Genomic DNA, 14,864 nt, shown 5'->3' on the forward strand with positions numbered 1-14,864 from the left:
GAACAACAGCGATCACCTTGGCCCCGCTGCCGTGTCCCTCAGCAGGCAGCAAAAGGACACCCTGTCAAATAGGTGCCCCAAGCCCCTTCATGTACCAAGAGCACAGAATTGTCCCAGCAGCTCTCAAAGTCACCAGCCAGCCTGCTACCAGCCTGGGCAGTTAAGACCGTGCAGTTAAATAGATACATAAACTGATAAGACTTTTTTTTTTTTATGTTGCTTTGAGTTTTACTGGTTGTGCTTTGAGGAAATAAATACAGCTGAGCGGCTATAACTCTCATCTAGTTATAGAGTAGGTTGGGAACCTACTTATAACACAAGATGTGACCAGATGTGACCAGAATAGATAGAACCAGGTTAAGCCTGACATGGCACCACCTGAAGCTCCTGTGGGAAGCCCTTCTGTGCCTTCCTACCTACCCAGGCCCCAAAGAGCAGCCAGCCACTGCCAGCCCTGGGGAGCCTTGTGTTCGTGACAAATGCAACTACTTCAAAAGCCAAGGTGGGAGCACCACCAAAACCACACAGGCAAGTGTCCCAATGCCCTGACTCCCAACCCCTTTGGTGGCATTTCTGGTCTAAGTGCTGTGCACTCACTCTTCCTTCTGTGCCTCCAGCCAGTGCACTGCAAGATGCCAATGTAGTTATCCGGTGTAGGATGTACTCTATAAATGCCGAGTTACACTTTTTATACACCTTATTTATCAGGTTTATGTGTTTTACTTTGGTGATATTCCAACTGGCACACAAATGAGCAGGGAGGAGTTACCAAGACCCTGCTTGGTAGCACTATATGGGCAAATGCAGATTTATTCTTAGCCTGGTAAATTCAAAACACTCTGCAGAAAGTGCTGCTCTGTGCAGCGCTTAGCTAAGCTGCCGTCCTCCTTGGCACAGGACGTTGTAGCTGCTGCAAATTTATATGGGGTCAAAATGTACTTCCAAAAGCCCTTGGAAGAGACTGTCCTCTAAGCATGACTCAAGAGAGAGATGCTGTCTCCGGCTCAGGAAATCCTGGAGATGAACATTTGCCCTGTTCTCAGCCTCTACCCATATGGCCAGTCTGTTGGCACACGTCCAGGTCTCTAACCTCCCACGCAACCTCCAAGCAACTTTATCCTTCTCTTTCTGTCCCCGTGCCTGCCGTTGTGCAGATCTGGGGCTCTTGGGCACCGTTGGGAAAGCAAGGCCAGACTGGAGCTCACCTCAGCATAAGTAACATCTCAATCCTCTCATGACTAACATCTTTTCTGGCAAGTGGATTTTATGTTTGTTCTCCAATGAGTGTCTCTGGTTGTACTGAGGGCTCTGCAGGGGCCCAAAGAACAGGCTGGGCTGCATCTCTCTGCCAACTTCATCCCCTATTGCCCTGTTGTAGAAACTGCTGCCAAGGCATTGGGCAGGGAGAGCGGGTTTGCCACCTGGGAACTTGAGGGGCCTTAAACTCTGCATTTTGTCTTGACAGATGGGATGCAAAAGAAGGCGATGACGTGTGTTTTCTGAAGGATGACCCTGACAGCCAGGTGAGTTTACCTGTTTGAGGCTGTCAGCTTTCTGGAAAGAGGCAATATCAAGAAAACTTGAGACCTTCAGCAAGGGCAGAGCCTTGTGTACAGCACACTAGAGAACGCATGGTGGGAGAGCAGCCTCCTTTCTTCCATTGACCCTCACGCAGCTTGTCTTGGTCCCTGAACACTGCTCTTCTTTGCTCACATCCTTTAATGTCCTCTGAAGATTCCTCCTCAAGTGCTGGGAACCACCACTGTGCCATATACTGATGTTTGAATAAGCTCTAATAAAGATCTCCTTCTTTTCCCAGAGGATCCTCGGTACAGACAAGCTGAAAGGCAGAGGTGAGGAGGGGGTGGAAGACAACTGCCCGGCAGAGCTGGAGGAGAAGCAGCCAAGTCTCTCAGATCCCAGGGCCTCCTCATCACGGGAGCTGCCAAGCAGGAAGGTCCCGTCTGCCCACAACAGCTGCAAGGAGGAACAGAGAGCGGTGAAGGGATGCGAGGAGGTACCCGTGGCCATCGCCGGTGACCCTGAGCCAGGGAGCAAGCTGAGGAAGGAGAGCGTTGGGGACGATGCCAGTGGCACTGCTGGCATCCCCCAGGAGCAGGACGGCCCAGAGGGCACCGAGGAGACCTCGTCATTGCCCCTTGGAGGTGGCTTAGAGGAAAGCGCCGCTTCAGAAGGGGAATCTTCTTCCAACAGCCACGGGGGAAAGCTGGGCACGGCAGCAGGAGGCAGACGGGAGGCAGGGCAAGGACAGCCCGTGCAAAAGAGAGGGGAGGAAGCGGCCCCAAACCCTGCCCTTGAGGGGCAAACACTTGCACTGAAAGGAGGTGAAGACGCTGAGAGCACCGAGCACAGAGGAGAGCCCTTGCCCTCAAGGGCCGACAGCTCGGACAAGACTGTTGTGTCTGAGCAGGACACGACAAAATCACAGCCCAGCGACGGGGACCAGACTGAGGAGTGCAAGGACAAGGACAGAGGGGGCTCTCTGAACTAGCAAAGACTGCCCTGCTTGCCAGAGACGGAAGGTGAGTTCCTGATCCCAACCTCCATGGTGTGTTCCTTATCCCATAACACTCGCTGGGCATAGTCAGCGTACAGGTCCACAGCTCTGTTTGCTGTGGACCATGCGGGCATCATATAAAATACCTCTCCAAAAGTGTGTATTTAACAGTGATATGGAACCTTAAGACAATCTTAAATCTGTGCGTCACCAAGACGTGCCCTGCAGCAGATGGGGAAAGCAAAGGAAAAGGGGGAAATGTGGGCAGAAAATCAGTCAGCTGAGTCTGGTTGGTGACGCACATTAGTCAGGGACACAAACTGAATCTCTTCCTGGGAAGGGATAATCTCTGAAAGGTCAGGATAGCAGCACGAGTTTATTCGGTCTCCGCAGCGATGACAACTAGAATAACTAGAGGTCAAGCACAGAAGTCAGGTAGAAGGAGGGGCAAGGAGAGAGCACAGAGACACTGTGGCACTTATCATTACTCAGGCTGTTCATTCCAGGGTGTAACGGCAACGTGGATCTCAAACCCACAGGCACTAGATCAGAGTGGTAAATGAGGATGTGATCCCACCACCAGTTCAGGCAGTAAGGACCTAACTCAGGACCTAACTTCACCTCAGTCGTCTGACCTTCACTTTCACCTCCCATCAGTGCAGAGAGATGGGTACTTGCAGGACATGATTCAGCCTAAGGCCTGACCTGCTCTGAGGACCCTCCTGTCTGTATTCCTTAAAAAGAGAGAGGGCAACTGCATTCCTAAGGAAGCACTTGAGGCAACTAGTTGCCCAGATTGCTGCCACCTTGTCCTGATTCCGGCAGGCTTTGTCTTGGCCCCCTGACCAGCAGCTGGTCATCGGTTCTGTTCAGTATTCATCTCAGAGGCACAAAGGAGCTTAAGAATGAAGTGGTTATGCTGCTGACAAAAAGACTTTTCCTATAATCCGATTCTAGACAAAAGGCAGGGAGAAGCACAAGTGTTAGAGCTACTGGAAGAAACATAGAAAAAAGGCAAAGCACCAGGAACCAGCGGGAGCTGCTTCTGTCCTGGAACTAAAATGCCTTAAAGGAAATTATTTTCAACAGTTTTTAGGAAAACATGAAGGGACGCCTGGATGCACAGAGCAAGGGAGGAGACCATAGCACAGAAGCCAGGCCAGGTGTCTCCAAAACCTACCAAAAATATCTAGAGTAGAGGATAAGGGAATTTAAGTTATCCTGGGTGACAAAAGCAGTAATTGCTTAGACACCAGTTAAGAGGAAATAAATTAGAAACGCCCATTTTCATTGAGGCAAATGGCAGTAGGACTTTGAGTCCACCTCAAGCCCAGCTTTTTACTCCATTGCTATTCTGTGAAGTCATTAAGGCAGGTTTATGTATAAGCACATCCTTAAATGCGGGGAAAGGCAAGGTACAGAAGAGGAAAATGAGGGGTGAACTGGTATCCCCAGACTGCTGGCACTGCAGCCCCTCTGTCCCCAGTCTCATCCCCAGTTATTTCCCCTTTCCATCCTCTCCTCCACCCTCACCTGCGTGCCTCTCTGCACTGCCCTTTCTCTCTTTCCTCATCATTCCCATGCCTCACTTCCGTGCCTTCCCCAAATAGTTCAAGCTGCATTTCCAGGTGTGCTGAGATTACGCACTCGGCATCAGATACATCCCTTTGATGCTTTCCTTGCCTTGACACCTGTCGTACATCCAAGAGATGCTTCCAATTCGGGGGAGCCCTGTGCAGGACAGGGATGGCAGGACACAAGGGAAAGTCAACTAGAAGATGTTGCCCTGTCTCCAGATAGCACTGCTGACAGGAATAGGCCCAGCTACCAAATTTTACATTAAGAAGATGTGTTTTCATTCTTTTCTGTCCTTACCCCGACGCACTCCACCTTCGCTCCAGGGACAGTCCTTTATCTGGTTGGATTTCCCAAATACTCGTAGTTGGCATGAATTCTGCTGCAATTTATTCATGATGGGAAAAGCCATGAGGAAGAGAGAGGGTCCTGTCCTTAAGTGTCTCTTCTCCGTGTCCAGTCCATCAGGAACATCCCTCCCTAGGGAACAAGTGCAAGACCTGGATTTTTCAACCAGAGCAGTTCAGCCGTGTCACTTGACAGCAGAACTCCTAGGAGCAACAAAACTGCAACAACAAGGAGAAAAGCAAAAGCTCATTAGGCTCAAGTTGGTTAAGTCGACAGAACATTTGGAGTGAAAAGGCCTTGAGTCTATTCCTGCTGTTGCTCTGAAGTTCCCAAATCAACATGACAGGCTGCATAATGACCCAGATGGCAGGCAGAAATAACCACAGGCTGGTTGCAGTCACTTCCCTTCTCCCTCGGCTTCTGCTTCCTAGCGCTCTCCAGCATTACTTTCAGACCACAGTGTTGATAAAACGCTGCAAAGCCCTGCTTTATTTCCACATAATTCTCCCTAAAATGTTATTTCACAGGAACATCACACTTTGGGGGTTTACTTTGCCAGCAGATGTCCCAAACAAGTAATTTTGCAAAGAGAAAAGGATATTTTGTTTGTGGTAGGAAAAGCTCTTAAGGCACAATTGAGCATTGTGTGTTACATGCAGAGAGAGAGAGAGAGAGAGAGAGAGAGAGAAGCTGTCTTAAATTCGTAACAATTTACCTTTTATCAATCAGCATTCATGTGCAGCTACGAAATGCTGTGGATCTGTAAGACCATTGCATCTCCAGGCATTTAATATTATGGGCAGGTAGGTCACTGCCCGTTGAAATGAGGGACAGAAGTGCCACAAGATTGTGTTAAATTTTATAGCGAAGCACGGGCTGGGATTTTCAAGGCTGGTGTCCAGGTGTCAGACACCTTTTTAAAAGCGTGATGTTTGTAAAGGCTTAAGCAGCAAAGCAGGCTGCAGTTCCAAATCTAAATAGAGAGGCTGGAGTAAGACCTTGCTGGTCGCAGTTAATAGGGGGACCTCTCTAATTTGCAGAAACCAGAAAAAGAGCCTTGTTCAGGAACCTAAAAGATCAAATGTTAAGAAAACAACAGAAAAAAGACCTGCACGTCTTCCCTTTTGGTCAGAATGCAAAATTGAAAATGTGATTACCTCCTTGGCGTCCAGTACCACAGCTCCAGAGGCCCAAATCCCCTTAATTATTTGCCTCCACTCACTGCGTGAGCACAATCTTTAAGGAACAGGTAGTCCTCAGTGAATGGCCCATAACGCAGCTGAGAGGCCGTGGGCAGGTAGCTCACATATAGTTTTTAACAGCTTATGTTTACAGTGAACTGCTGACGTCCCTGCCTAATGGTACCGAGGTGACGTCAGGCCACCACGGTGACAAAATTAGCCCTTTGCAGCAGGGGAGAGAGGGGGCGTCTGCCACCCTGTTGCGCGTGAACGACGGCAATGCACGTTCTCTGGGGACGAAGGACTAGGTGGGTGTCGAGGCAGGTGTGTTGGTGGTACAACAGGTCTCTTGGTAAATCCTGCTGTGCCCCAGCAGGAAACCTTCCCTGTGTCCTGCATCCACGTAACTGGAGGTGTTTAATATCAGGCAATTCAGTGAGATTAAACTGAGAGCGTATATCACGCATCGGCTGCCATGCTGTGCTGCAGAGGCCTGGAATTTAGGCAAAAAAACCACCGTGACCTAAAGTGCCAGGCAGAAAGCACAGAAGTTTGCGCAGGAGAGCCCAAATGATACAAACAGAGTCTGGATACCCGCTGCCCCAGACAGCAAAAAGCACAGTACCAAAAGAGGATGATGATGAATATAACCGGGACCCCCACAAGAGGTGGACATAGCTCACGGCCTTTAAGAAGGGATTACCTTGGCACATGTTATTGAGACCGGTTAATAAGTCCCTGTCAGGATGCGATTAGTAACTTTCCAAAGGGATTTTTTTTTCTGTCAAACCAGAGATTTGACAAAAGCAAAACATGCACCAGAAATGTGTCTGCTTTGACATTTCATATTTTATGAAATGCAAACTGAAGCCTGCGTTAAACCTTTTTGAAGCACAAAATGTTCATGTTCTGTTTTGAAATACTGCTGATTCCATTTTGATAGAGTGCAACTTTGGGAAAGCCAGCCAGGCTGTATAATTTCCCAACACACAACCTATTTAAGCCCCAACAGGATTTTAAAAATATAATTTCACTACAGCAATTTCTATTGTGGAATAGAATTACATGTGATATCAGGGACAGGACCTCCAGAGCAGGATTTCACATGCAGCAGCAATCACCAGCAACCAGTGGTAATATTCCCTCCACCTGCCCTGCTGCTGAGCTTGGTAGGACACATATTCCAGTCATTCATGTTCAGATTTCTGCTGTCCATTCATTTCCACAAGATGCTCCTTGCATCCTCCTTACAGTGAGCAGCCACTGTGTGGGTTTCACAGCTTCAGTTGCTAATGTCTATTTATAGCCCTAAAAAAACCCCCTGCACCTTCAAACCACTGTGCAGAGAACTTGGTGGGGCTTTCATCCTTTGCTTCAAATAACAAGGAATAAATATTTACCCAAAGTGAAGGCCTGGAATCCCTGGAGAATGTCCAACAAGGCCCAGACAAGTAAACGATACACAAAAAAACACAGCAGCTTTTCCCTGAAGTCTCCTGAGAAAATCAATCTTTAGAGAAAATGCAGCTGGGGGTGAATTTCCAAAGCAACTCCAGGGATCTGACCTTGCAGCTCTGGCTGACGTAAGCAGGAGCAGGGCAGGCAGGGCCTGTGTGCTGCAGGATTGAGAAGGTCGAAGAGGTCAGTTTTGTGATGCAAATCAGTGCTAAAGGTTGTGCTGCAGCAAGCAGCACAAGCAGAAAGCACCGTGTTTCAGCACAGTTACAGAGCTACTGAGGAACATACCAGTTTCCTCTAGGCTCAGAAGATGAGAGGATTTCATCTGGCTCTGGATTGACAGGCTGAGGTCTCAAGGGATTCACTCAAACACCATCTGCCTCGTTGGTCCTCTCTGCATGGCCTGGGTGCCTCCCTGCTTACCTGGATGCGGGCAGCCCTGCACTCAGCTTCCATAGCCCCAGCCAGCTCCGGAGGTCACAATTACACTAGGGACATTTTGGATCCCCACAGCACCACGTACCACCGACCAGGAGAGTTTAGTCCTCATGCAGAATTCAAGTGCTTTGACCTAAGGCAGGACTTACTGCAGTAGCTCTCATTGGGGAGTTATGGAAGCCACAGGGGAAAATACTATCAATGTTGGAAAACAGAGGGATTGTTTGAGATTCCAGAGCAATGACTCGGACAGGAGAAACACAGGGAAAGACTTGAGGGATGTTGAGGGAATGGTTGTTCTGTCTAGCAAAACGAATGCCAGCATGACGGAATTGCGATTGCTATAAATACAGTGGTATAGGAAAGATCATGGAGGGAAGAGATCATTCAAGCCAGAAAACCATGATGGTGCAAGAATCAATGCCTTGAAGAGGCACACAAATAAATACGGGCAAATTGGAAAAAGGTTTCTACCCGTTGAAGGAAGGAGGACCTGAAACAGTTGTGTCTTGTCACCCTTCGGGTTGGTCTGATCAACATGTCTCCAGCGGGGATTAGGTGACATGATGTGATAGCAACAGGTTGAGTGTGATGACAAAGATGCCTATGCTCCCGTGTCAGTGTAGGTGATGGCCATAAAAGCAGATGTTTTCACTGACCCCGAAAAGCATCGGGACAGACATCCCAGCGGGAAATGGGGACTCTGTGCTCCTCAGTTGCTCAGGCACTTTGGAAGAGCTTCTGCCTCTTGTTGGGTTTGCCATGGTGCCTGGTGGAAACAAGAAACTATGACCAGCTGTTAACACATTCAGTCTCAGGATTTTAATAGTCTCTTTCTGGCCTTATAGTATGTAGGGACAGTTACTAAATATCTGTTTTTAAAAGCTAAGGATGTCTAGCAAATGGTCCTTACACATTATGTCAGACTTTGCCTTGTGATATTTCACAAGGCTAACTGGCTGATTCAGCCTGTAACAGAATCAAATTGTCTTCAGGGACTCGAGTTTTGCCCTTCTTCAGCTACTTTCAGCCGCAGTCCCCAGGGACTTCATGTGCGTCCATCTTGCTGACATCAGATTTAAGCAGCAAGTCCTGCATCGATCTGTTGTTGGCTTGAATGTCTAAGTCACTTCGGTGACTCCCCAAATCCAGCCAAACTCTGTCAGGCTGGGAAATGTGAGGCACATTGGGTCCCTTGAGACAGACCATCAGCAATCTGCATTTAATCCTCTCACAGGACAGGGTCAAATTTGGCACCGCATCCCCTTGGTGCTAATAGGAGAGCCAAAAGCAGCACCCAGCCATGCTGCCCTTCATGAGGGCTCAAGCGCTGGCCATGGGAACATCACGCTGCAGCACGTAGTGCTTGATAAATCCCTGGCCACCCCTCGAGTCATGCAAGCAAAAGAAGATACAGTGTCAAATGAGAGAAATGCAACTCACGCTGTCTAATTACTAAAGGAAGTCATGACTTCAAAGAAAACCAGGGTCTGGCACAGTAAGAAAGTGGCTGCATTACAAGGGTAACACTGCAGAACAGGGAGGCACTGAAAAGCAGGAGGTTGCCTACAAGAGTGTCAGCAGTATTGATAATAAAATAGATTAAGACTAAATCGAGCTAGCCCTGGAGTCAGTTCAGACTCATAAAACAAATATTTTACAGTATTTAGACTTCCAAACACAACTCAAAACCTGCTTCCTGACCCTCTCAAACAGGGCTGAAGCCCAGGAGTGTGCTGCTATAGCACAAAGCACTCCCTTGGGAGCAAGATACAGCCAATCCCAACCATCGTACATATAGGGGACAACAACAAACGTCTCCAGCAAGTCTTGGACTCTCCTCTTATCTGCACATAGCACTGATTATTTCAGTACCCTTTCAGGGCAACTCCTTATCAAAGATCCATGGTTGTCTCCTTAAACGTTTCCCTTAGGTCTCACTTTTTGATGCAACCTAAGCCTCCTATTGCCTCTCCTGCTTTCATGCCATTTAATTCATTTTCCTTTTGTAATGCCCCTCTGGCCTTTTTTTTTTTTTCTCCAAACTCTGCATGTTGAAATCTCCTTTGGCATAAGGGGGACCTGGATTTAAAGGCAGATGCAGGAAAACACCAGCTCAGCAATCCTGAGCAGCACCCAAGCAACTGGCAGTGGAGAAAATAATAAATTAAGAGCCCAGTCCAGAGGCAGTTATACGACAAGAGGCTGCACTTACAGGCCAGAGGAGGATCGGGAGCGCATTTCATCCGGATTTGGGTTGTCCCGTGGGCTGTGCAGCATCCCGCGAGGCTCCTCATTGATCAGAGCAGGTATCTGGGTCATGCTCTGCTGGTTCCTCACCATGCAGCAAGGTCACGCTGAAGCTCAGCAGATATTTTTCATTTACCACTCAGTGATCCCCAGAGACCGCTAACCCTGCTGCTGTCTTTGCTTCTGTCTCGCCAGGATAACATGCTGGAGGTGGTGGATGAGAAGAAGAGCCCGGCCTCGTCCTCCCTCTTGCACCTCCCATGAAAGTGGCTTTCAGCGCCTGCCCTGGGCCTTTCAGCACCACAAAGGGGGTCCCCATTCTGACTCCTTTTCCTGTACCCAGTTTCAGTGCCACCCCTAGCTAATCCTATGCCAAAGGACAGGGCAAGCTCTACACACACAGACCCCTACCCTTCAGGGGAAACACTGTCACTTTTCTCTTGCATTTGTTTTTCTTCTATTGCAAATGTGTGGCAAGCCAAGGGATTGTCTACTGGATGCACTTTATTAATAACTAATTCTGCTTAGAGTTAAGATTCAGCTTTCTGGGTTCCCCAGCCCTTTCCTTCCCTTGGAGGCTGCCAGGACCCAGCCCCAAGCCAGGAGCCCAGGGGTGATGGGAACTGTCCCTTGCTCTTGGTAGGGAGTAGGTGACAAAGGACTGGGAACAGCCACTGCCCAGGAGACAGGGTGGGGAGCTGTTACACTGTAGTTCTATAGGTGGGTGAAAAACTAGCATTCAAAGCAGCTCTTGTACTAGGGTTTTAAGCTATTGAAGTGTTGGCAGAGATGCTCGGTAGTCGCAGAGGTTGCAGGGCACAACGGGGACAGAGCACTCACGAGTTACACTGCAGGATGCAGATGCTTCGGACAAACACGCATCAACCAGGCTGTTCAGAGCTTGCTTTTCTCCTCCCCATAGATTTAGCAGGGCACAAGTAGCAGAGGCTGAATCGACACCGTGAGAAAGGTCATTCTTCCCAAGCAAAGAGAAAGGAGCAGGTACACAGGGCTTGGCCAGGCACCAAGCCCGCTTTATAAGAACGGGAAGTGAGCAGAGGCGGGAAGGCTCCGAGTTAAGTAGACATTAGAGCTGGACGTGCTGAGCAGGTCAGGGAGGGCAGCACACACCCAATAACCTTCCTTCTCAACAGCCCTATACCAAGGAAGGGGCCAGCACTGAGAGCCTGGGCAAACTGGAGTCGAAGGTGAGGCTCCTTAGCAAATGCTTTCACCTCTCCAGTTGTGCCTTTCCTAGCCTTGTGCTGGAATAAATGGAAGTAGCTCCCCTGGAAGCTGCCACTCACCAATTTTGACTCAGCCTTAAGCTATCTCTCAAATCAAGCACTGGGGTGAGCATTTACAAGGACAAGCAAGCAAGGATCACAGCTGTGTGGATTTCAGAGCAGCTAGAGACACACAGCAAGTGAGGACCTAGCTGAAACAGAGCAACCACTTAAGAAGGGCACAAGGAATAAGGCACAAGGAATAAGACAACATAACTTCTAATGTCTGAATGAAAGAGCAACATGGATATCCTCATTTTGAAATGCTGCCCTGACACTGGAAGCAGTTTCAAGAATAAATGTATGTGTAGACATGTGCGCGTGTGGGGATTTATTGGATTTCATAGCAAGAGCATTTGCTAACCAAGCGGCAGATTGGTGATAAGGCTGGTAAGTGTGGACTGAAATACTGTACTGTTTTAATAAACTAATATTGCACAGATGTATGTTTTGGTTTTCCAAGTTAACTCTGATGCACAGCACCTATCTAGTATATCCTCAATGTGGGCAAGCCTCTGCGTGCCAAATTCAGGATAATTTATTGGCTTCAGTCCAGGCTCTAGGCAAGAAGCACCTTTCATGCTTTATTGGTAGGGTGAAGATGTTTCTTTCTAGAGCCCAGACAGGATTTATTTGGACCTATTGAACCCCTTCCTCCTCCTGAGAATCTGTATAATTTGGGATGAGTGGTACACAGGAAGAACAGAGTCTGTATCAACCTCCTTGAATGAGATGGTATCTGTGCTTAGTATAATTTCTCCCTGTTTACCAACACTCTACTTGAATGCACTCTGCTTGACGCTCTGGTGGCAGTTTTCATAATACAAGGCTCACTTCTCCATAGAAGTGGCGAAGTCCTCTCACTGCCATGTCACTCCTGTAGCAGAAAAATGCAATGGTAGCTTGGAGGGGGTGAAGTAATTAGTCTAGAGGTGCCTGTCTCCTCCCAGCAGTGGCTGGTAGCTCAGGAAATTTGTGAAAATCACCCTTGGTGCTTCTGGGCAAAGAGAAAGCAGCTTCATGCAAAGTACAGCCTTTTTTCTTTAACTCAAAGAAAAAGCTTACCACTAAAAAAACTCTTCCAGTTGGCAAATTTTACTATCAGTTTCAACACTGTAACTGTGTAGCTAAAATTGATACCAAAATTGATTTCACAGACACCAGTGAATTAACTCTTGATTGGCAAAGAAACTGAATAAGAATAGAGGGGAAAAAAAGCTTAGCCCAAGCCCAACAATATGCCTGGATAAAGATGGAAATACTTCAGTGTTCAAACCTCTACAAGGCCAATTACTGCATGAGGCAACAACAGAAAATATTGACAGCAATTCTGGCTCTCCACTTCTGTCTCAATAGGGCTAATATCTATCACAGAAGGATACGGCCGAGATTACTAAGAACAAGGAAAGTCCCATAAAGACGGAGGCAAAAATGTAACTGAAACGTTCATCGATTTTCCACACCAATTCCCAAGCAGATAAACTGGTTGCAAATGGCACAGAAGACCAAAGCTAAAACTGGCACTTGGTGAGAATCGTTTTTGTATTTAAGCTACACAGAACACTAGTTAGCATATTTTAAGCTACACAAAAAGCTTTTTAAAGTCAATTAGAGGCGCAGAGCAGGAGGGGATACAGCCCCGCTGTGAAGTTCAAAACCCTGCCTGCTGCTTTCCCTTGAAAAGGCTGTGCAATGGTAGCTCCAGCCCTTCAAAGGCTCCCAGACCCTGCAGGCAAAGGCATCAGGCAGAAAAGTCCGGGACCATTTCCTAGCCACCCCGAAGGAGCACAGGGATACGACACCTGGCCAGAAGTCAAAGTTCAGCTCCTATACGTTATGCTCCAGCACAGGTGTGATGCTTTCTCATATCATTGCCCTCTCCCTGAACTTATATAACATCTCCCAGGACTCATTTAACCATCAGTAATACACACCTGTGTGTAACACTTTACAGAGGGGCCCACTGAGATTAAATTAGTCTTCTCTGAAGGGGACACAGGTTGCACAGAAGCAGTCAGTGAATTTGTTATCAACACAACACCACACGACAGCTTTTCAGCTACACTGATGAACTAAGCCAAAATCTAGAGCGAAAACCAGCTTCCTTCCCAGAATTATGGCCCACTTCTATGACTGTGGGCTTAATACTCACTAGATCAGTCAGGACCAAGAAATGCACAGGGAGTAAAAACAGCTGAAAGGCAGCTTTTAATTTAAGCTAGCTGCAGGAGCATGTTACATTCTCTAGTAACTTGCTTTTCCAGCTAATTCCCTTTCTCCTGGCCCCTCTGCATGTGAGTTATATCCATGCATTCTCCTCGAAGGAATGATGCTCAATGAGACGTTTCCAGCATGAGCAGAGGCCAATACACCAATTGGTAAGTGAAGTCCAAAGGCATCCGCATGCAAAGAAGGGTTATTACGTGAAGGGTTTTCTATTTTTCCCTGTAAGAAGAGAAAAATAGAAAGAAAATGACCTGGTCTTAAAATACTCTGAATTTAAAAAGTTAACTTACACACAAAAATAAACCAGACAATCCATTTTAACTATTAAAAATACTTGTAAAGTGTAACTAGTCACTGATTTCTTAGTCTGCCATGAAAAGCAATAGGCATAGGAATAGGAACAGGCTCATACAGGCTGGCTACACTATCTCAAGGGGAATGCATTTCCTTCTGAAAAATACAATTTCTCCAACCTGTGGCAAGAATACGGAAAAGATTTTCACTGAGGAATCTAGTCTGAAAGGGCTGTTTAAATCCCTAAGCCTTCCTGGCCATTAACTCATGAACTCTGCATCCTTACAAGCCAAACTTTCCCCTTGCAGACATGGTACAGCAATAACAATATTAACAAGATGTTCCAAAGCCAGTTGTAACAGGTACAAAATAAGTGTATTTCACCCAAATCTCATTTTGTCAACAGGGAGGAAAGGATGCAGAGGCACAATCTAGGAGCATACCAAGCCTGAACTGCCATACAGGAATGACGATAGCTACAACCAAATTAATATTGCCTATAAACTATTTTTAGCACTAGGAAGGATGGCAGTCATTAGCAACGGGTCTATTCCCTTTGGTAAAGGGAACCTGAACAGGGGTACTTGCCTACAGAACCTCCTTCTTCAACATCACAAAATGAGTGAGGATCTTTAAGTTGCTGTGACTGAATAAAAGGCATTTCCACAGTTACATGACAGGCTGGAAAGGGGCCATGCAGTCCATTTAATTCAATTTACTCCCTCTTCCATCTGCTCTACAGAGCCATGCTCTATTAGTCTTCTGAGAGCAATTGTTTCTAAACTGAAAAATGCCAGGAGTCCATGCACGTTCAAAGTATACTGTTCAAAACCACGACAGCCTCTCCAGTTTTGACCAGAAAAAAAGCTCATCTCTGCATAATTCCACCTAACTTTCACTTATCTCTAAAGGAGGTTTTAAAAGTTAAGCACAAGCTGCCTCCCAGAGATGCTTCCCAACTGCTTCTGATTTCAGTAGCAGATAAAATGAACGGATCAAACTCCAGCAGCACCAAAGAATGGCTCTGTTTCCTTTCTCCTTTACTTCTTCACCCTCTCAGAGCAGTAAACGCTCATTTTTACAACCACAGAAGAACTACAAGCAGCATCATTATCACCAGAAACCAGAGCATCTACATGCACCAGGCAGCCCTGCACACAGGTATCAACATGCTACAGGCAGGACAGCCAAGGGAGTGAAATCATGCACCGCTATGAGCAAAGGTGGCAAAAACACGCAGGCTTTTTTGAAGAAGGACTAAAATAATGATCCAGTTTGCTTCCTACTAGC

The 14,864-nt window shown here is 47.2% G+C and overlaps 1 protein-coding gene across 2 annotated transcripts in view; it reads left to right on the top strand.

Moving 5' to 3' along the window:
* The window catches only part of CCDC9B (coiled-coil domain containing 9B), a 33,679-nt gene extending 23,608 nt beyond the window's left edge, over positions 1-10,071 (top strand). For both annotated transcript variants that reach the window (XM_088534143.1, XM_088534142.1), the window contains 3 exons: positions 1,466-1,523; positions 1,820-2,543; positions 9,964-10,071. In XM_088534143.1, coding sequence (XP_088390269.1) covers positions 1,466-1,523; positions 1,820-2,512 — 751 coding nt within the window. In that variant the 3' untranslated portion in view covers positions 2,513-2,543; positions 9,964-10,071. The remainder of the gene's footprint in view (positions 1-1,465; positions 1,524-1,819; positions 2,544-9,963) is intronic.
* The last annotated feature ends 4,793 nt before the right edge of the window (positions 10,072-14,864 follow it).

This window comes from Tinamus guttatus, unplaced genomic scaffold (genome assembly GCF_059628265.1).
Source record: "Tinamus guttatus ecotype Peru unplaced genomic scaffold, ASM5962826v1 Tinamus_guttatus_pri_ptg000546l, whole genome shotgun sequence".
Classification (NCBI taxonomy): Eukaryota; Metazoa; Chordata; class Aves; order Tinamiformes; family Tinamidae; genus Tinamus; species Tinamus guttatus.